Source organism: Callithrix jacchus, chromosome 15, assembly GCF_049354715.1.
Source record: "Callithrix jacchus isolate 240 chromosome 15, calJac240_pri, whole genome shotgun sequence".
Classification (NCBI taxonomy): Eukaryota; Metazoa; Chordata; class Mammalia; order Primates; family Cebidae; genus Callithrix; species Callithrix jacchus.
The window spans coordinates 99,523,297-99,544,242 of record NC_133516.1 but is presented as its reverse complement, the minus strand read 5'-3'; the positions used below and the strand labels follow the sequence as shown (position 1 = coordinate 99,544,242).

The following is a 20,946-nucleotide window of genomic DNA, read 5'->3' as shown; positions in this document are numbered from 1 at the left end:
CTGTGGCTTCAAGTCATGTTGTTGATTGTTATGGAAACTCTTGTGCTCCCATATTTGCTTACAAAAACCCTTGTCATCCTTCAAGGCTCAGATTGAACGTTGTTTCTTTTTTAATCCTTCCCCAGTCATGCAGTCCAGAAGCCCCTACTTCACACTTTTGTGATACTTGATTCTGTGTCTCTTATGCAGTTGTTTTACTGACATACTGTTTTTTTCCTGTATTTTATTTACTCTCAGAGATGATAATTTCTTGATGCCAGGGAGTTTTGCCTTGTTTATCTTCTTATTACATTATCTAGCATCAGGGCTTACATATAGCAAATGCCCAGTAAACGTTGTTTAATAAATTAATGAAATATGAACAGCTCAAAAATTGCATTATAACCTTCCATAAAAGAGATTAATGTCATTATCATAACCCCTGTAGACTAACAAAACTGGGTTTTGTTTCATTCTTCTATATCTGGTTATTTGCAGATGGGACTGAACTAGGATAGAATTTTAAATTTGGAAACAATTGCTTTTTGGATTTCTCTACCTTTTTACCTATTTTCAGGTGAAGTCTTACCTTGTTCTTTCCATCTTCCTGATTTCAAAATGAACTTACCAAATCTGGCTACTATTCTCTAGACAGGAGTTTGCAAACTTGACTGCTCACCAGAACCACTGGGGAACTTTTATAGTCCTGAAGCTTAGGTCTTACCGAAGCCAGATAAGCCAGATTTCTGTGGGTGAATTTCAGGCGTTTGTTTTTACAACTTGCTAGGGACCTCAGTGTGCAGTCAAAGTTGTAAACTACTGCAATAATGACTTTGTTCTTAAACTTTTATATGTATCAGAATCACCTGGGTAACATGGTAAAACTAGAGAGGCCCAGCCCTGACCTGCTTCAGGGAGCCTGTTGTTTCAATCTCTGATGAGCTCTCCAGGCCATTCCAAAACACACTGATGCTTGAGAATCACCGCTCTAGCTAAATGTTACCTCTCCCAGGTAAGATCATGCAGCCTAATTAAAATCCATGGGTTTATTCACAAGGTCCTGAAGGAACTCATGCTTATTGGTGGGAATTTCATAAAGCCTATTTGGGAATATGATTAAAATATATTTATACACATTGCTGCCTTTACAGTAGTAGCTCCTGAATGTCAGATGGGTGTTTATTCATAGATTTACGTTATTGTCATCTTGGTTGTAAGCTGTAAATGTTTAGTGCAAATAAAGTCATGTACTTTTTGGAACATGATGACCTCTATGGTTTCTCCTGACCTGGCCCAAAACACAAAATAAACAGAGAGCATATGTGATGCGTAACGTAAATCTCTGGAGCAAATCCAGGGCACACTAGTCCCATCTGTAGATATGCAACTATCTTTGGAGTAAGTGAAAAAATAATCCTGTAATGTTAGATGCTATTTCTGTTAAGCTTAAGGTGGGATACTCCTGAGAGAATTAGAGTTTCTTTTGTTCATGGATAAAAATAGACTCAAAGGACTGTGCTTAATACTGGAAAGAGGATATATGTAGGCTCTTGGTGTGGGAAACTATACTTGGAGACCATTATTACGTGTATTAGCCCTCTGCATGTTTCCAAAGCTTAGAAAAAACAAATGTGTTTCTCTTTTTTTAAAAAAATCTGGACAGATACTGGAAAATTGTTTTTCACATTGTTGGTTACTGTTCATCTCCACTTGGATTAACCAGGCACATTGTATTTCTTCCCATCTTTGAAATATTTTCACAATGGATTAAACACTCTATGAAATCTTGTCTAGTTCCAAAAGTCTATGATCTGACATACTGGATCCTCAGCTTGAAATTATCAAGCTTTTGCCTACAGACCTGGTACTCTTAGCAGGTGCATCTCTTTTTTCTTTTTTTTTTTTCTTTCTTTGTTTCTTTTTTTTTTTTGAGACAGAGTTTCACTCTTGTTACCCAGGCTGGAGTGCAATGGCGCGATCTCGGCTCACTGCAACCTCTGCCTCCTGGGTTCAGGCAATTCTCCTGCCTCAGCCTCCTGAGTAGCTGAGATTACAGGCACATGCCACCATGCCCAGCTAATTTTTTGTATCTTTAGTAGACACGGGGTTTCACCATGTTGACCAGGATGGTCTCGATCTCTCGACCTCGTGATCCACCCGTCTCGGTCTCCCAAAGTGCTGGGATTACAGGCTTGAGCCACCGCGCCCGGCCAGCAGGCGCATTTCAGCATAGGATGAGCGTGTCTGTTCTACCTTTGATTTTCATTTATTTTTCCAAGTAGGCTTTGTGTTTTGAAAGGTTTCATAGCAACCAAGTACTCAGGCTATTATCAGTGCAAATAAACTAACTTAAAGTAGGTATGTAGCTTGTAGCAATGTATGTATAATATATATTGATTTGAGTTTATAAGCAAATCAAACATTTCAAACATTTTAAGCCTCTGTAAACATTTTAAAGACTTTGAAAAAGAAATTGATATTGCTAATGCAGACGAGATAGAGCTCTCTAATTGTATTTTGTTTTTATTTTCTGTTTGTGATTATTGCTCAGGAAAAGTTGCATTTTTTTCTTTAGTGAATTAAAGGAAGGCTGCATTATCTTCTATTATAAGACATTATTCAATAGAAGGATGTCAGAGATAGTAGCATATCTCCAAATTCATTTATAATAGAAAACGGAGGTTTCAGATGTGTGAAACATTTATTTTGTTTGGTTACTGAAATAATCTACAACTTGAAATATGTTTATAAAGTTTTGCCTGTGTCATTTTTCCTTCTGATAATACTTTTCCTTCTGCGAATACTTATTCTCCACTTCTGTAGGAAATGGAAGTGTTTTAGAAAACAGTTTTGTGGGGTGTAAATATTATTGTTGGATGGCAGAGGGCACTACGGAGTAAACAGAGACTTTGCAGGGAAAGGGAGGGTGTTTTACAGATAACTGGCGAATGTCCTGGCTTCTGTTGATTGGTGCTTGTCTATAATTATCAGATGACATGGCCCGAGTCTGTGTTTTGTGGAAAGAATCCACAAGTACATACAGAAAAGGAGAAAACAGACAAATAATAAAGATGGCATTTTCCATGTCCTTCAGGCAAATTACATCTGAATTTTTTAAATAATCTATTTTTTGATACTAGTCCTCTTTTAGAAGATTGACATACCATAATATTCACCCTTTTAAACTGCATAGTTATTGGGTTTTAGTATTTTCTCAAGGTTGTGCAATCACCACTATCTAATTACAGAATACTTTATCAAGAAAATAAACCTTTTTTTTTTTTTTTTTTTTTTGAGACGGAGTTTCGCTCTTGTTACCCAGGCTGGAGTGCAATGGCACGATCTCGGCTCACCGCAACCTCCACCTCCTGGGTTCAGACAATTCTCCTGCCTCAGCCTCCCGAGCAGCTGGGATTACAGGCACGTGCCACCATGCCCAGCTAATTTTTTGTATTTTTAGTAGAGACGGGGATTCACCATGTTGACCAGGATGGTCTTGATCTCTTGACCTCATGATCCACCCACCTCGGCCTCCCAAAGTGCTGGGATTACAGGCTTGAGCCACCGCGCCCGGCCAAATATAAACCTTAACAATTTTTTTTTTTTTTTAAATTGAGACAGAGTCTTGCTCTGTCACGAAAGCTGGAATGCAGTGGCATGATCTTGGCTCACTGCAACTTCTACCTCCCAGGTTCAAGCAATTCTCCTGTCTCAGCCTCCCAAGTAGCTGGGACTAAAGGTGCACACCACCATGCCGGCTAATTTTTGTACTTTTTGTAGAGACAGGATTTCACCATTTTGAACAGGCTGGTCTCGAACTCCTGACCTCAGGTGACCCACTCACCTCGGCCTCCCAAAGTGCTGTGATTACAGGCAGGAGCCACCATGCCTGGCCAAAAGAAACTCTTAGTAGCAACTATTGGAATCGACTGTCTGTCCTTACGATTTGTTTGTTCTGAACAGTTCATAGAGATGGAACCCTACAATATGTGGCTTTTTGTGTCTGACTCCTTTCACTCAGCATGTTTCCAAGTTTCAGTCACGTGTCAGCACACATCAATGCTTCATTTTGTAAAATGACTGAGCGATATCCTATTATATGAGTATACCATATTTTATTTATCCATCCATCCGTGATGGATATTTCACTTTTCTCCACCTTTTGACTATTGTGAATAATGCTGCTAGAAACTTCTGCATACAATTTTTTGTGTGAACGTGTGTTTTCGTTTCTCGCCGTGTGTACCTAAGAGTCGAATTGCTGGGTTCTAACGGATCTATGTTTAACTTCAGAGTAACTGCCAAACTGTTTCTCACGGCAACAGCACACCATTTTGCATTCCCACCCACAGTGCATGAGGGTTCAGATTTTCCTACATCCTTGCCAACACTTGTTTTTGTCTGCCTTTTTGATTATAGTCATTCTAGTGGGTGTGAAGTGACATTATATTTTCTTTTTCATTAATGCCAACAAACTGATGAAGTGGCATTTCAATGTGACTTTGACTTGCATTTCCAAGAAATAGATTTCTTTAAACTTTTAGGATTCAGGCACTTATTTGAAAACTACCGTCTACCTTCCCGCATCGATCTAAACACACCGTCTTGCTGACCTCTGTGGAGTTAGTTTGGCTGTAATGAAATGAATTTTTACAGGGTTTACCTCTCTGTTTTCTTTTCTTCTTTTATTTCTGATGACCAGATGCTGACAAAGCTGCTTTCCTTATGGGCATTAACTCCTCTGAGTTGATAAAGGGCTTGATCCATCCTAGAATCAAAGTTGGCAATGAATATGTTACCAGAAGTCAAACTATAGAACAGGTAAGTTGATATTTAAAGAGCATTATTATTCTATGATCGTCCAGTAATTGTATATATATTGTACTTATATATTTTTCAATGTGAAGGACATTTGAAATAATTGAAGCTTCTATTAAAAAAAAAAAAACAAACTACTGGGATGAGTGTTCCAAATGTGTTTACTTGTGATGCATGGCACAGTAAATGCTCTTGTCTGAAACATACATTGTGAAAGTGTCCCTTAGGTAGCAAGTGTCTTTACGGGTGAAGGCAAACCCTTCACTTGTTGTGATCAACATCTTGGTCATCCAGCGAGGAAGCTCTCAAAGCTGTTCATTCCTCACATGGATAAAATTGGCAAATTGGCATGCCTCATGTATTTGGCATATTGATTCCTTTGGCATAAAAGACACATGGGACACATTAGTTAAGAAATAGTTTTGGGACATATGCTAAAAACCAGTATTTGAAGGGAGGTGGGTATTGAAAACAGAAATGAGAGGTGGAAGGTCATGTAGGTTAGGGTTAGCATCTGGGACAACGTTACAGTGGCAAAGGTTATAGCGATAGAATAACACATTCTCTGAGGCTTTGCCTTAATGCAGCAAATATTCCCAGGGCCACTGGATAATGAGACCATCGAAGTATGCTGGTATGTTTCAAAAATAATAATTTATATCTGTAACGTGTAAGGGTCAGTATGAGATAACCTGGGCTGCAGTAATGCATACACACTAAAATCTCAGTGACAACAAAATATTTTTTACATCAAGCCCAATACAGAGTATACAGCCTTCTCCATTTTGTAGTTCTATGTAGTTCTTTTGTAGTTCTGTGTAGTTCTATGCCATCTGGGACACATGGCCCCCAAAGTGACTGCACAAGGAGAAAAATAATTTGTAGAGAAAGTACAACCACCTGTAACTGCTTGGGCTAGAAGTAATGTCACTTTCACTAACATTCCATTGGTAAGAATTAGTCAGATAATACCCTGAGCTATGAAAGGGGGCTGGGAAATGTAGCCTTTCTGGAAAGAGCAAATGGTGTCATATATAGTATGAATAAAGCATCCGCAGGTATTATTGCCTTCTATTCTTATAGCAATACTCAGAGCTAAGTAGGGCAGAAATGCGTACTTTATGTATTTTTCTAGTTGAGACAACTGAGGCGAAGGGAATGTTGACTAACATTCCAAGGGATATATAGCTAGTACTCAGGTGACACTGATTGTCTTATTCAGCATATGCCCTAACTTTGAAAGACAGACAAATGTACAAATTCATGATTTAAGACAGTCATCTTATATGTAATGACTAGATGTGTTTCCCTTAGTATATTAAGGTAACTGATGTGTCTATGTTATTTAAAACACGTGAGTAATCAAAATCAATTTATTAATTTAGCTTACTCTATAAATGTATAATTCTACCTCTACTATAATACTAACTATACTATATTGAAGTAATCTGCTAACATTTTTGTCTTCTAACCTCTTTGAGGCATGGGCTATATCTACTTCACCTTGGTACCCCAAGCATCTAAAACAACACCCTGTAAGCAGTAAATGCTCCACACGAGTTAAAATAGACTACATTGAGCTAAACTTGAATCGTGGTCAGCAGGACACATAACGGAGCTGTTTCTCAGCAGTTTTGTGCCCTCTTAGACATTCACCACAACGTACATGCCTGACGTGCTATTTTATACACGGTTTTCCTCTGAGTAAAACTAACGGGGCTGAATAGTAGAGGAGCAGATTTTGAATGTTTCTAAGATAAAGAAATGATCAACGTTTGAGGTATAGATGTGCTGATAACCCCAATTTGATCATTACCACATTGTATACATATGTCAAAAATACTGTACCTCATAAATATATATAATTATTTGTCAATTAAAATAATAATAAAAGCAGAAAAATATATAATAAAACGAATGAACCCAGAGGAAGGCTGAGATCAAGGCTTTGGCTCTCTAATATTGTGCTCTGAGGGACTAAGAACACAGCATCCTGGTAAGGACTCCAGCCTTTACTGTAACAGGACCAGTGAAACAAACTCATCTATTATTATTGAACATTAAAATTAAACAATCCTCCTCTTTGGCTCTCTCCTGGAGACACAGTAAGAAAGCACACTCTAAGGCTTTTTTTTTTCCTTGGGAATTTTACTGATTTTGTAGAGACAATTGCCCCTGCTAAAAATAGAGACATGTATGCTCTGTTCATGACAATTGCAAAAGATGGGAAACATGTTTGGTGCTAACGTTCTATACAAAATTTACTTCTAGTTATAATGCTACCAACTCTGTTACCGTGGATAATTATCTTCATCTCTGAGCCCCCAGGGAAGTGGTTGAACAACTTTGTTTCTCCATGGTAATTGGCATTTACGATGGGACAATTATTTATGGACAAGAGTGTCCTGCACATTGTAGATGTTTGGGATTCCTGGCCCCCAGGTAACTAAATGCCAGTTGCATTCTTAGTCACAGTGACAACTAGAAAATGCCACTCGCATCTCCAAATGCATTCCTCCTTTGGGGAGATATCACCCCAAGGCAAAAACCTCTATATATGACTAATGACTACCAAGAACTAAGGGTCTTCAGGTCTAGTATTTTATGATTCCATGATATTTCTAACTATTTCAACTAGAAATATGTTACTTTATGATTAATAATAACCAAACAATAATAATAATATCCACTGAGTCTAACTGTAGGTGAAATACCAAGTGCTTTGTATGGATTATCTCATTTAATCTAATAACAAGCCTGTGAAGTAGATCTTACTATTTTCATTTTACGGCTAAAGATAATGACCCTTAGAAAGATTGACCACTCAAGGTGACACATCTAGTAAGTAAATACTGGGGTAAGGATGAGGAAGTGAGAAAAGCAGAAAAAGAGTGGGAAAGGGAGGATCAACATTGATTGGATACTAAGTGTCGAACGTGCTCCATCAGTTCACATCCTCTGTCTCATTGGATGTGTCACAAAAACCCTGAGCTATGCATATTTCATTATTCTTATTTTACAGATGGGAAAGGCAGGGATCAGTATAGTTAAAAATTTTGGCTGGGCACAGTGACTCATACCTGTAATCTCAGCACTTCGGGAGGCCAAGGCGGATGGATCACCTGAGGTCAGGAGTTCGAGACCAGCCTGGGCAACATGGTGAAACCTCATTTCTACTAAAAATACCAAAAATTAGCCAGGCGTAGTGGCGTGTGCCTGTAATCCCAGCTACTTAGGAGGCTGAGGCAGGAGAATCACTTGAACCTGGGAGGTGGAGGTTGCGGTGAGCCGGGATCGCACCATCATACTCCAGCCTGGAGTGCAACAGAGCAACACTCTGTCTAAAAAAAAAAAATTAACTATTTGACTTTGTTTTTTTCTGTTGTTTTCTATCACGCACTATTGCCCTCAGTAACCAAAGTCTTCTGTGAGGTTATTTTATTTTATTTTATTTTGTTTTTGTTGTTTTGAGACGGAGTTTCGCTCTTGTTACCCAGGCTGGAGTGCAATGGCACAATCTCGACTCACCGCAACCTCCGCCTCCTGGGTTCAGGCAATTCTCCTGCCTCAGCCTCCTGAGTAGCTGGGATTACAGGCGTGTACCACCATGCCCAGCTAATTTTTGTATTTTTAGTAGAGACGGGATTTCACCATGTTGACCAGGATGGTCTCGATCTCTTGACCTCGTGATCCACCTGCCTCGGCCTCCCAAAGTGCTGGGATTATAGGCATGAGCCACCACGCCCGGCCTTGTGAGGTTATTTTACAAAAAGCTAAGAAATGGATCCATTTAAACCCTGAAAAGTGGAAGTATAGATTTAGCCACCTTATACCCTCTTCATTGGACAGAAAATGATGAAAATGACTAATTAGTGAGTAGCATATTGATCTGCTTCATGAATTCATTCCGTAGACCTTTACCATCCATTTCTCCTTCTGCCCACACCTCCAGGCTTTCTCCCTGTGTTTCCCCACCGCTCGCCACACCTGACCTAACAGTGTCTCTCCCACTCCCACTTGTCAAGTATTTAGGGAATTAAAAGAGGGTGAGCAACTTAGTCATGTTCTTTTTATAGCCTCTGTGACTGCTGTAGACAGAGTGAGTTCTTCGCTGTTAAAGAGGATGAAAATCATTTTTGGTGCTTTATTTGTACGTGTGTGCTCCTCATGCTGATAATGAAAATCTCTGATGCCATCCGGCTTATGGATTACCGTGGAAATGACTCAAGATAACTGATCAGGGAGTCGGTGACTCATAACTAAATCACCACCAGACACCAACTGGCTCCTGCTGCGTGCTCTCTCCTGGGCAGAAGGATGGATGTGATAGGCCTGTTTTAAATGCTAAGTGCTTGGAGCACGTTCTGTTTCCAGGTTTGGAGAATGGCCAGCGAAAATTCTCTCCTCCTTGGAGAATGTCAGAAACCTGCTACTATAGTAGTGCTTTAGAGTTATGAAGCAGGATCTGCAGTCGTAAAGCATCATCCAGGCACAAAGGTTGGAGCTCTCTCTCCCCAGTGGTTACTTTAGAACTTTTGCCACACCCCTCCAGGGAAGGAAAAGGCAGCCTCAGCTTTACAGTAGGAGAATCTGAGTCAGAATGATGCACCAAATGGCTATTCTCTGTCCAGGTTGTTGAGAGCAACACTGGGAACTAATATAATAAAGATTTGGAAGCCAAGGCTAGGAAGACCCTTCAAGGGTGTTTTTCAGATGAAGATGCTGCTTTCTAGAAAGATTAGGTCACTTGCCAGAGCTTACCCAACTCATTAGCAGCTGCAGCAGGAGCAGAACAAAGGTTAGGGATTAGAAGTCGCTAGTGTACTATACCACTGCTTTTCAAACTATTGTGCATGGTATTGAAAACATTTCGAAACTTGTTAAAATGGTAAGGAAGACTTTATTCAGGACTGCTTCAATATATATATGGCAACAGGGGAGAGATATTGTGCTCAGCTGCAAATACAACCAGGATAAGTGGGGATTTATAACACAAGACCAGAGGGAGGGGATCCGTGGTTGGAAAATTACTAACGGTAGGGGGTAGGAGGATTTTTTTTAAACTGACCTAACAGGATTCTTGCTAAGGCAGGCCAAGAACATATACATCAAAGGTGAGGGATGAGGAACTTAATCAGAGATGAACGATGAGGGGATTTCAATGGAGAAATTCAGCAGACTTCTTCCTGCAGCTGGGCTAGTCAGGCTAAAGGCAGGTCGGAGGAGCCTCACTAATGTTTGGTGGAGGAGAGAGTCTTAATAAACTGCCAGGCAATGCTGCTGCTGGGCTTAGGGTCACACTTTGAATAGCAAGGCTTAGGAGCACATCTCCACACCGTACCCTGGGCTAGTTAGTCCTTTAATAATAGGAATCTGATTCCTCTCATCTGTGTTTTCATAAGGTGGCACCAGGGTAGCTTACTCCTTTCTCCTACCCATCTCCGTTTCTTCTTTCCCTCCTTCCCTACTTTTTTCCTCTCTTTTCCCTCTTTTTTTCCCTCCCTCCCTCCCTCCCTTTCTTCCTTCCTTCCTTCCCTTTCCCTTTCTCCTTCGTTTTTCTTTCTCTCTCTCTTCCTTCTTTCTTTCATTTTCCTCTCTCTCCCTCCCTCTCTCTTTCCTTTTTTTTTTTGAGACAGAGTTTCGCTCTTGTTACCCAGGCTGGAGTGCAATGGCGTGATCTCGGCTCACCGCAACCTCCGCCTCCTGGGTTCAGGCAATTCTCCTGCCTCAGCCTCCTGAGTAGCTGGGATTACAGGCACACGCCACCATGCCCAGCTAGTTTTTTGTATTTTTAGTAGAGACGGGGTTTCACCATGTTGACCAGGATGGTCTTGATCTCTTGACCTCGCGATCCACCCGCCTCGGCCTCCCAAAGTGTTTCTTTCTTTCTTTTTATCTTTTTCTTTTCTTTCTCTCTCTTTCTCTTCCTCCCTCCCTCCCTTCCTCCCTTCTCTTTCTTTTTTTCTCTCTCTCTTCTTTCTTTTCTTTCCTTCCTTCCTTTTCCTCCTCTCTTCTTTCTTTTCTTTCTCTTTCTTTTCCTCCCTCCCTCCCTCCTTCCTTCCTTCTCTCTTTTTCTTTCCCTCCCTCCCTTTCTCTCTTTCTCTTCCTCCCTCCCTGCTTGCTTGCTTCCTCCCTCTCTCCCTCCCTCCTTCCTTCTCTCTTTTTCTTTCCCTCCCTCCCTTTCTCTCTCTTTCTTTCTCTCTCTTTCTCTTCCTCCCTCCCTGCTTGCTTGCTTCCTCCCTCCCTCCCTCCCTCCCTCCCTCCCTCCCTCCCTCCCTCCTTCCTTCCTTCTCTCTTTTTCTTTCCCTCCCTCCCTTTCTCTCTCTCTCTTTCTTTCTCTCTCTTTCTCTTCCTCCCTCCCTGCTTGCTTGCTTCCTCCTTCCTCTCTTTTTCTTTCCCTCCCACCCTTTCTCTCTCTCTTTCTTTCTCTCTTTCTCTTCCTCCCTCCCTGCTTGCTTGCTTCCTCCCTCCCTCCCTCCCTCCTTCCTTCCTTCTCTCTTTTTCTTTCCCTCCCACCCTTTCTTTCTCTCTTTCTTTCTCTCTCTTTCTCTTCCTCCCTCCCTGCTTGCTTGCTTCCTTCCTCCCTCCCTCTCTCCCTCCCTCCTTCTCTCTTTTTCTTTCCCTCCCTCCCTTTCTCTCTCTCTTTTTTTCTCTCTTTCTCTTCCTCCCTCCCTGCTTGCTTCCTCCCTCCCTCCCTCCCTCCCTCCCTCCCTCCCTCCCTCCTTCCTTCCTTCCTTCCTTCCTTCCTTCCTTCCTTCCTTCCTTCCTTCTTCCCTCCCTCCCTCCCTCCTTCCTCCCTCCCTCCCTCCCTCCCTCCCTCCTTCCTTCCTTCCTTCCTTCCTTCCTTCCTTCCTTCTTCCCTCCCTCCCTCCCTCCCTCCTCCCTCCCTCCCTCCCTCCCTCCCTCCCTCCCTCCCTCCTTCCTTCCTTCCTTCCTTCCTTCCTCCCTCCCTCCCTCCCTCCCTCCCCCCTCCCTCCCTCCCTCCCTCCCTCCCTCCCTCCCTCCCTCCTTCCTTCCTTCCTTCCTTCCTTCCTTCCTTCCTTCCTTCCTTCTTCCCTCCCTCCCTCCTTCCTCCCTCCCTCCCTCCCTCCCTCCCTCCCTCCCTCCTTCCTTCCTTCTCTCTTTTTCTTTCCCTCCCACCCTTTCTTTCTCTCTTTCTTTCTCTCTCTTTCTCTTCCTCCCTCCCTGCTTGCTTGCTTCCTTCCTCCCTCCCTCTCTCCCTCCCTCCTTCTCTCTTTTTCTTTCCCTCCCTCCCTTTCTCTCTCTCTTTTTTTCTCTCTTTCTCTTCCTCCCTCCCTGCTTGCTTCCTCCCTCCCTCCCTCCCTCCCTCCCTCCCTCCTTCCTTCCTTCCTTCCTTCCTTCCTTCCTTCTTCCCTCCCTCCCTCCCTCCTTCCTCCCTCCCTCCCTCCCTCCCTCCCTCCTTCCTTCCTTCCTTCCTTCCTTCTTCCCTCCCTCCCTCCCTCCCTCCCTCCTCCCTCCCTCCCTCCCTCCCTCCCTCCCTCCCTCCTTCCTTCCTTCCTTCCTTCCTTCCTTCCTTCCTTCTTCCCTCCCTCCCTCCTTCCTCCCTCCCTCCCTCCCTCCCTCCCTCCCTCCCTCCCTCCCTCCTTCCTTCCTTCCTTCCTTCCTTCCTTCCTTCCTTCCTTCTTCCCTCCCTCCCTCCCTCCTTCCTTCCTCCCTCCCTCCCTCCTTCCTTCCGTCTTCCTTCCTTTTCTCATTGTATTCAGCAGAATGCTAGAACCACAGAAGGTCAATAAAGACATCCTGATTTGACTAGAGGGTGGTTGCTGATAGAGAATGCCCAGGATTGACATGAACCCTCCTGTCAGATGAAGGAGTGTTTTCCATGTGATTTCTAGGTAGCCTGTACTGTGGGCGCCCTGTCCAAGTCAATGTATGAAAGGATGTTTAAGTGGCTGGTGGCACGGATCAACAGGGCCCTGGATGCCCAGCTGTCAAGGCAGTTCTTCATTGGCATTCTTGACATCACTGGTTTTGAAATCCTTGAGGTAAGTGTATCTGGTAAGAAGGAAGTCAATGCGTATGTACAAGAAGGTTAGAAAATGTCACTTGAAGATGGGAAAATATGGTCACAGCATGAGGACAATTCTGTGCAAACCTTCAGGGCTAACCTGGTTGGAAAAAAGCTATAATTGTTATTAATAATAATTATTGTTATAATTAATGATAGTATTTATCGATTTCTTAATTCTGGTTCACATAAAGGCAAATCGTGTTAAAGGAATCATGCTTTCAAATTTTAATACCATTAAGTGTTATTTATTGTAATAATCTTCAGAAAATTGCACTTAATGATCTTACAATTCAAAATGACAGTTAATTGAGTTAATTGAGCATTTCTTACTTGTTGAATCTACTTGCCATCATATACTAATGGTTCTGTTTTTGTGTTTACTGGACATTCTTGAAAGTGGACCTTAATTTTATTTTTATCTCTTCTCTTCACCTATTCATATCCTTGAAGTATAATAGCCTTGAGCAACTTTGCATTAATTTTACCAATGAAAAATTACAACAGTTCTTCAACCGGCACATGTTTGTCCTGGAGCAAGAGGAATATAGGAAAGAAAGCATTGAATGGGTGTCTGTTGACTTTGGTCTGGATTTGCAACCTTGCATAGATCTCATTGAGAAGGTAATATATGTTTTCTCCCTGTCCATTTTCATTTCGGGAGGATTGTCCCTGCCTGCTACGTTGATCCATGTCAGGACTCAGGCTATGTCAGGGGATGGGAAACGGGGTCGGAAAGCCCGGCACATTTTATCTCAATGGTGTTTGTGTGCATGACCCGTGGCATCCGAACGAGACTCTCTTGTCGGTTGCCCCACTCCATCATCTCTAACGCAGGCTTTCACTGCACATTTGCTGCTAATGCACGGCCTCCACTGATAATGTGAGAGGAAACTTGTCGAGATTAAAAATGGTCATGCTCTTGACTGGAAAGACACAGAGCTGAAAATATGAGCACTGTAGGGCCTGACCGATTAACATAAGGTGAATGAGTAGACCCAGAGCAGCTTAACGAAATTTGGCAAATTAGCATGCGAACAGACAACTGTCATCAGTCCTCAAGGCTGCTACCTTGCAGGGTGTAGTTTGTTCATTTAATTGGACAAGTACCAGTTAGTTTAAGTAATTTATGACAATACTTCATGGCTTATTAGTAAATTAGCTGCAGTGTACGGTTTCTGAATTTGGTGATGTCCCAGTACTCTGAAATCTTTCTGCTTGTTCTGGGAAAGATGAGTGGGGTTTGCAGGGGAATTCTGTGTGATTCTTTCTGTGGCTTTCTCCACGGGAGCAAGCATGGCAGCATGTGAGTAGTTACAGGACCCTTATGCCTCGCCATAAGCGTGGATTGCGGCAAATCTTGAAGATGGGTCTGGGCAGCCTGAAGCCTTTAATTTCCTGAAAACTCTAGTGATGCTGTCACATTTGATTCTCAACAATCCTGCTCTGAGGGAGCTAGGGCGACTGACCTCTCCATGTCCTTCGCAAGCTTCATGTTTTATCCATCTGTGTCCTATCAATTTCATTTATTAGGCTTTAGATCTTCTTGAAAATAACTATTATTTTCAACAGGGAGTGGATATGCCATTGATTTTATGTATTTTTTAACCAGTGAAATTCCCGGGGGAAAGACAGACTGATTAAAAAATAGTAATAATGAATCAACCATGAGCTGATTACCAATAGTAATAATGATGAAGCGACTCTGATCCGGCCTTATAAAGCTGTAGTTCTCTGATTAGAAACGAAACAAAAGAACTGGAGGTCCTCAGAGGGACAGATTTAGCTTCTGGCAGTTGTCACCTGTACTACATACTCACTTTGATTCTGACAAGATGCTTTTTGTAGACAGGAAGGTGGGACATAGACATTGTTCAGATCCTGACAAGTTTTGTGAATGTTACTGATTTTTAGTTGAGCTGAAGTCTGTTGCCTCATTTATGCCAGTCTTGGTTATTCCAAATAACACACCAGCATCACGGATGTAATTTCCTGTTGTATTTTCTACTGATACGATAAGATGAGAAAAAAATTACTGACCAGATGATAAAATGGAAAGCTAAGTCTTTGGTTTTCCATGAACAATTTTAACAGGATTCAGGTCAGACAAATGAAAATAAGAAACCCTTTCTTGAAAAGATTCTAAATTTTGAAAAGACCCATTATGTTGGTTGGGGGCTTTGTGGAGAAGATTTGTAGCAAATATTAATCATCAAACTCATTCCTTGAAATAAAATGAGTCATGGGTTGTTTTTAAGATTCAAAAGAACTAAAACACATCAACATGCATAAAATGTCATATAGCAGGTATTTCTATATACATATATGAAAAAAGGATTTTCATATATAAAAGTTTCATATTTGGAAGTTTATTTTAAAAAGTTTATATCAGCTGGGTTCAATGGCTTAGTCCTGTAATCCCAGCACTTTGGGATGCCAAGGTGAGCAAATGACTCAAGGTCAGGAGTTTGAGACCAGCCTAGCGAACATGATCAAACCCTGTCTCTACTCAAAATACAACAATTAGCTGGACATGGTGGTGCATGCCTGTAGTCCTAGCTACTAGGGAGGCTGAGGCAGGAATAGCTTGAACCTGGGGGGTGGAGATTGCAGTGAGCAGAGATCATGCCACTGCATGCCTGGATGACAGAGTGAGATTCCATCTCAAAAAGAAAAAAGTTTATATAAACTAAAACAAAAAATGTATTCTAAGACACACTTTCATTGTTAATTTGGTCTTCGAGTTTATAGTGACCTCCTTTCGCATTTATGCCGTGAACAAGTCTGTTATGGAATTAGCTCACACTTATTTCACCACTTGAAATATTCTAGTTTGTTTAGAACTTGGGCATCAAAAATGTACATTCCAAAGTATTAATATATGACTACAAATTCATGGTTGTACATAAGGCATTGGTCAAGAGATTTTCCCTATTATTTCTTAATAAAGGTTCTGCAATTTGTACATTTTAAAACTTATTATTCATTTGGTGTCAACACCCTGGAAGGCAACATACTTACTCCAATGATTTAGCTCTTTGGAAACGTTCTCAGAAGATCGGGTAGATTTTAGAATTTGGCCAGGGAAATTTTCGAGGGCATATTTGCTTCCATACTTTTGGTTCACCGGTTTTTGAGTCCACACTGCACTTTCTCAGAAGATCGGGTAGATTTTAGAATTTGGCCAGGGAAATTTTCGAGGGCAAATTTGCTTCCATACTTTTGGTTCGCCGGTTTTTGAGTCCACACTGTACTTTCTCAGAAGATCGGGTAGATTTTAGAATTTGGCCAGGGAAATTTTCGAGGCAAATTTGCTTCAATACTTTTGGTTCACCGGTTTTTGAGTCCACACTGTTTGATCACACTGTTTGCCTTATTGGCCTGACTCGACCTGAATGAGTTTTATTGTTTCTATACGAAGATATACCATCAGACAGCAGGAATTTTTGATGCATCAGTGGTCCATAGTATCAGATATCCCAAAGTGCTAAAATGTTTTACATCCTAACAACATCTTGGCATTATGTAAGTGTTATCAGCTCCCTAGAGGAGCTTTTCAGATGTGTTAATTCTTGTGGTTTTAACATAAAATAAATCACATTAATATCTAGTTGTATCTTATATGCACATGAATATTTTCCTTAAACACATAACTGCATGCTTTTTTGGTTGGAAACTCTTAAATATTTTGTTTGATAATTGATCACAGCAAAGCAGTGAGGTTCCCAGAACTCAAACCTGTATATCTCAGGGTTCACCTGTCAATTAATTACTTGGCAGAAATGTGCTGAGGGCCTACACTTTAGTTACCTCGGAACTTGCTACCGTAAGAGTTAGGAAGTGCAAACCCCAGAAGGCATCATCCTGGCACTCCAGGAACTTCCAGTATTATTGGAAATAGCCTTAAAACAAAGGCTTTTATTTTTTAATTAAACCATCAAGTTAATCTGTTTTGCAGCTATTTGTTGTGGGGAACTAGCCCCACATCACACCCATGGGTACCCCGAGTTAGGTGGCAACAAAAGAATGAGAAAAAGACAGATTAAGAGAGAAAGTGGGACCCGGGGGGCATCACTCATTACTGGAGGAGACAGTGATCATCTACAGTATTTATTGGTTACAATCACTTTGATCCATAGGGTAGGGGTGGAGAGATGGAGGGGAGAGGGTGACAAGATGGTGGAGTGAACCGGTAAGCCGGAACTGGTATGTCATTCTAAAGATTGGTAACAGTGGCGGTTTGGGAGTGTCACAAAACAAGAACGTGTGGTTATCTTTATCTTATTATGTGTAGCTGGTGGAACGTGGGCCTTACAAGGAGCCTCAAGTCTGGCTATGTCATAGTGCTACGAAGGAGTTCCATGTCCTTGAGCACAATGTTTACGGTAACAGAGCCGAGGTCACCCTGCACCGGAACAGGAGGCGTGGAGAAGTCTGCCTCCGCAGAGGCCTCCTGCAGTTCGCTGTGATTTCTTGTTCCCAGTTTATATGTCATTCATAACCAATTTATGTAGGCACTCTGCAAGTCTGTTCTCCTTTGCTGCTTCCCAACATTTGTTTTGATTGCTTCCTCTTCACCCCATTGCTGAGAGAGGGAATCCCATCCTAGGTTTATGGCAAAGACTGGACATATGACATCTAACACCAGACAGAGGAGAACAGCATTTTATTAGTCACAAATGCACACAGCCTGCAGTGGGGATACCCTGAACCATGAAGGGCCACAAGAGGGTTGTGCTGAGAACAGAGTGAACAAGCAGGGGCTGTGGGAGGCAGACTTTGTCGTAATTACAGGTGACGTGACAATAGGATCCTACAGGAGGATGTCAGAGGCTTGTTTGAATAATGTCATGGGCTGATAGAGAAATTAAACCCATTATTCAGGAGTAAGCAGGCACTATGTCTGGTCCCTGCCATAAGGAGGGTGTTTGGCTAAGGGACCTAACATGGGAACACAATAGAAAGGGAACTTTTGAGCCCCTCCTGGTTTTTCCCACATGTCAAGACATACATAATGTGGGGCCTTCTACCACACTGCTGTATGTAACACTCTGCGTAAATGCTGTAGAAAAATGTAAGCATTTCTTATAAATAGCTTTTCCCTTCAGGAAATTTGCAGTCAAGTAAAGGATTTGTAAGTCTAATAAATGTAAAAATACATTTAAAATATTATGAGCAGTATAAATGCAATAAAATTTTCCTACACACCACATTCTCTCCATCAGCGAGTGGGCACCCAGTTCTAAATTCAATGCATATTTAATTTCTAATGACTTCTCATAAGCTCCAACACTACGAGTACTCTAGACCAAGGGTCAGCAAACAGATTTTGTGGACCCAATCTAGCCTGCAGCCTGTTTATGTAAATCCACTTTTGTGGGAGCATGGCCACACTCATTTTGTTTACATGTTGTCGCATGCTGCTTACAGTGCTTCAATAAGTTGATGGCAAAGGTGTGACAGAGACTATATGGTTCTTTAGAGAAAAACTGTGCTAATGGAGGTCATGAGATTTGCACTGACATATTGTGATTGTTTTTTGAGATGGAGTCTCTCTCCATTGCCAAGGCTGGAGTGCAGTGAGTGGCATGATCTTGGCTCATTGCAGCCTCTGCCTCCTGGGTTCAAGCAATTCTTCTGCATCAGCCTCACAAGTAACAGAGATTACAGGCACGCACCACCATTCCTGGCTAATATTTGTATTTTTAGTAGAGAGAGGGTTTCACCATGTTAGCCAGGTTGGTCTTAAACTCCTGACCTCAGGTGATCCACCCGCCTCAGCCTCCCAAAATGCTGGGATTACAGGTGTGAGGCACCTCACCCAATCTGCTGGCTTTTTAAAAGCCTTTACAAATGTAAAAACCATTCTTAGCTCACTGGCTTTCCAATACAGACTGAAGGCAGGACTGAGCCCATGAGCCCTACTTTCTAAACCAATGATCCTCTTTAAGCATAAATCAAATCACAGTGCTTCATTTAAAAAGTCCCCCAAAGGCTTCCTATTACACTTAAAATAAAAGCCACATGTCTTACTGCAGCCTGTAAGGCCTTTGAGATCCAGCTGCTGCTTAGCTCTTCGACATTCTCTATTACCATGTGCTCCATCGAGCTAGCTTTGCTCTGTTCACACTGACCCCGGTAGGACCTCAGACTTGCTGAGCCCCAGGCTCTGGCCTCGGGGCCTTTGCTGTCTTCATTTTTCTGCCTGGAATACTTGTGCACGGATCTTCTCAGGTTGTTGGTCTCATTTAGGAGAGGTGTCTTACCCGATGACTATCTAAAAGAGCTCCCTTCCTTACCTCCTGTCATTCTCTATTTCTTTACGTTGAATGTTTTCTTCAGAGCCCTTTTATAAACTAAGTCGTTTGTTTCTTCAGTTATTTCTTCGTCTACTTTCCTATTGCCTGCCACCCTGTTAGAAAGCATGCACCCTGAGGACAGGCACTAGGTATACAGGGCTCACAGGCATGGATCACCAGTGGCTACAGGTATCGGTATTAAGGAGCAGATATTTAATTAATATTAGTTGAATGGGCCGGGCGTGGTGGCTCAAGCCTGTAATCCCAGCACTTTGGGAGGCCGAGGCCGGTGGATCACTAGGTTAAGAGATCGAGACCACCCTGGTCAACATGGTGAAACCCCATCTCTACTAAAGATACAAAAAATTAGCTGGGCATGGTGGCGCATGCCTGTAATCCCAGCTACTCAGGAGGCTGAGGCAGGAGAATTGCCTGAACCCAGGAGGCGGAGGTTGCGGTGAGCCGAGATCGCGCCATTGCACTCCAGCCTGGGTAATGAGCGAAACTCCGTCTCAAAAAAAAAGTGTTAGTTGAATGGATGACTGCTAGTTCTGTGCAGTGAATATTCTTCCCTTTGTCAATTGATTAGGTTCCTGGGAAAGAATTTATACTGACCTCCTACTGAAAGTGCAGATTTTTTTTTTTTTAATCTGCTGCTCTTATGCCTCTTCAACAGCCAATGGGCATCCTTTCCATCCTTGAAGAAGAGTGTATGTTTCCTGAGGCTACAGACCTGACTTTCAAGACCAAACTCTTCGACAACCATTTTGGAAAGTCAGTTCATCTCCAGAAGCCCAAGCCTGATAAGAAGAAATGTGAAGCTCATTTTGAACTTGTCCATTATGCAGGTGTGGTGAGTTACCTCTGGACCCCCCGGGCTTCAGTTTTCCTGACTTTGTTTCAAGTGCACTCAGCGAAAGTCCTTAGATAATATTTAAGTAACGTTTAGATTAAATGAAGAGAAGAACAAAATACATCTTAGTCCCCCAACAAAAAAGGTAGTGTTGCCTTTTAGCTCTCAGGAAATGAAATGGCCAACTACAATAGCATTCCATGTGCACAGAGGTCAGAAATCTCCAAATGGACTCTGTCACCTCAACTCAAAGCAAGGCAGCTTCAGAAAGGGATGGAGACAGTAAAAGTCATGGTTTCCCCCCATTTGTCCTTCCTTTTAACTTAACATTGTGTGAATGAGTGATTTCGATTGATCTTTTTATTGAAGATTTTTTTTTTTTATTCTCCCATAAAGAAATAGTCAATGTGAAGTAACGGTCCCCAAACTATGGCCAAAAAAAAGGTTCTAATGATGCTTGCTGCCTCTCCTCATTTCCTCACCAGTGTATATGCCCCTGTTTCTGCATTTCTACTTTTGGCCGATGATTCTGGGTGGAACAAAAAGAGAATTGATAAAGGATAAAATAATACTTCAACCTAAAAATGATCTGCCAGCTGTACACAGCTATGTTTACAGTTTTCTTCTTTGATATACTGGCATATTAATTAGAATGATATATACAGTAAAGTAGCATTATAATTGCTGGCTTTTGAGTGTTCACTGTGCATCAGAGACAGTTATTTCAGCATTCTTGCCTTTGAGGACCAGTGATGTGAAATTCTGTTCAACCTTCCTTCTGCTCTCTTGCTCTCTCTCTGCCTTCTTTTCCCTCCTTTCTTCTGCTTCTTCCCCTAGCTCTCTCCCTTCTCCCCTTCCTGTCTGTTCCTTTCTATTGACAACTTTAATGGTAAGAATCTTGAGAATCTTTCTCGACTGCACAATGGACTTTTGGAGTATTGTTCAGTACTGTTACATTAAACTGATTT

At 42.0% G+C, this 20,946-nt stretch overlaps 1 protein-coding gene across 1 annotated transcript in view; it reads left to right on the top strand.

The window, feature by feature from the left end:
- Window positions 1–20,946, top strand: part of MYH15 (myosin heavy chain 15) — a 153,146-nt gene that overhangs the window by 41,050 nt on the left and 91,150 nt on the right. The window contains exons 12-15 of the mRNA XM_078352276.1: window positions 4,682–4,804; window positions 12,658–12,803; window positions 13,280–13,450; window positions 19,802–19,978. Of these exons, the coding sequence (XP_078208402.1) occupies window positions 4,682–4,804; window positions 12,658–12,803; window positions 13,280–13,450; window positions 19,802–19,978 (617 nt within the window). The remainder of the gene's footprint in view (window positions 1–4,681; window positions 4,805–12,657; window positions 12,804–13,279; window positions 13,451–19,801; window positions 19,979–20,946) is intronic.